The sequence below is a fragment of the Morone saxatilis genome, unplaced genomic scaffold (genome assembly GCF_004916995.1).
Source record: "Morone saxatilis isolate NCDOM2014 unplaced genomic scaffold, NCSU_SB_2.0 Contig7, whole genome shotgun sequence".
In the NCBI taxonomy this organism is placed as follows: domain Eukaryota; kingdom Metazoa; phylum Chordata; class Actinopteri; family Moronidae; genus Morone; species Morone saxatilis.
Window position 1 is genome coordinate 20111612 of NW_023340246.1, and position 1316 is coordinate 20112927.

A 1316-nucleotide genomic window follows, 5' to 3' on the forward strand; every position below is an offset into this window, starting at 1 on the left:
GCCAGTACATATAAAATAAGGAAGAATACCGAAAGAACATCAATCAGTAAAACAATAGAAAACAGTAAACATTCATACGTTATCAAAACACATTAGACTGAGCTACAGTAGTCCTACGAACAGCAGTGGTTCACAACATGATTCCATGAAAGATTGAAAAAATCAGAATCCTTTCAAATAAAACTGTCTGTTGAGGAAAAACTGCCCTTTTGTAGGCGCTTGTGGATCAGGGTTTTCATTCAGTTTTAAAGGGGAAAGCGTGGCAACCTTTTTGCAGCTTAGATAACCCGTTTTAGAAATCATTTGGATGGTTAAATGGCCTGTCTTCTGGTGAGAAATGGTGACCCCCCCACCCCCTCCCGGCGACCCAGGGCGAAAACCCAACCTTGCAACTTTGGCGGAAGCTACACCGTCCCCGGTCAAATTGGAAATAGGAAGTATCGGCGAGAGCGAGAACGAGCGAGAAACAACGAACGCGACTTTTACGGCCAATTCCACATAAACGCACACCGCCGCCCCCCGATCCCCGAATAAACGCGCGCTCCTAGGTGTATAATGTTTACCAACGCTCGGTAGAGTAGCCTTGCCTCCACACCGACAGCAAAGTTGCCCCGGCGGAAAAAACAGGCCATGCCCAGCAGCGGTGAGAAGAAAGAGGGAGGAGGGCGCCGCCAAGGGTGCAGTTGTTTTAGCGACCGTGGTTGTTGAAATAGCAACGCTCCAGTAGCTGTAGGGGGGGACCTCGCTGGAAAACATCTGAGATGAGCCAAAAGTGAAAACCAGCGAAGGAATGGCTAGGAGTTGCCCAGTTCCCCTTTGAAGGGCTCTGAGCTGGAGGGTTGGGAAACGCTGATCTACAGAACGTTTCTGTCACTTTTTGTTCTCTTCCCAGGTTTTCTGATGTGACCTGTCTGGTCGGTTGGCTCAGATGAGCAGCGAGGGCCGGCCAGTAACGTTAACCCAGAGGAACGCCAGGTGAGATGTTTTACGCTGAATGTCGCAGCACTCTGGCTGCAGAAATCTTACAAAAAAAAAAGGGATAATGTGAATGACTATTTATTTATGAGCGAAAACCCTAAATTTACCTTTTGTGGCCTTTCTGTAGACTTGTTGAGGACTGTCAGCCAGCCACCGGTTCGTTACCTTAAAGTCCAGGGCAGAAGTCTGAGTTAACAACAGTTCAAATATCTTTTCAAAGAAAATAGAGACCCTCGTACATTAATGGTTGGATGGAGAAAAAAAAAAAAAACAGTTCGTTTTTGTGTATGATATGATTATTATACAGTTTAGTGCTTGTGCGTTATATTCAAGTTGGA

At 46.1% G+C, this 1316-nt stretch overlaps 1 protein-coding gene across 1 annotated transcript in view; it reads left to right on the forward strand.

Annotated features, from left to right (window-relative positions):
• tdrd15 (tudor domain containing 15) overlaps positions 1 to 961 on the forward strand; it is a 9800-nt gene extending 8839 nt beyond the window's left edge. Inside the window, exon 5 of the mRNA XM_035679286.1 lies at positions 893 to 961. Within this exon, the coding sequence (XP_035535179.1) occupies positions 893 to 906 (14 nt within the window). The 3' untranslated portion in view covers positions 907 to 961. The remainder of the gene's footprint in view (positions 1 to 892) is intronic.
• Positions 962 to 1316: the final 355 nt, after the last annotated feature.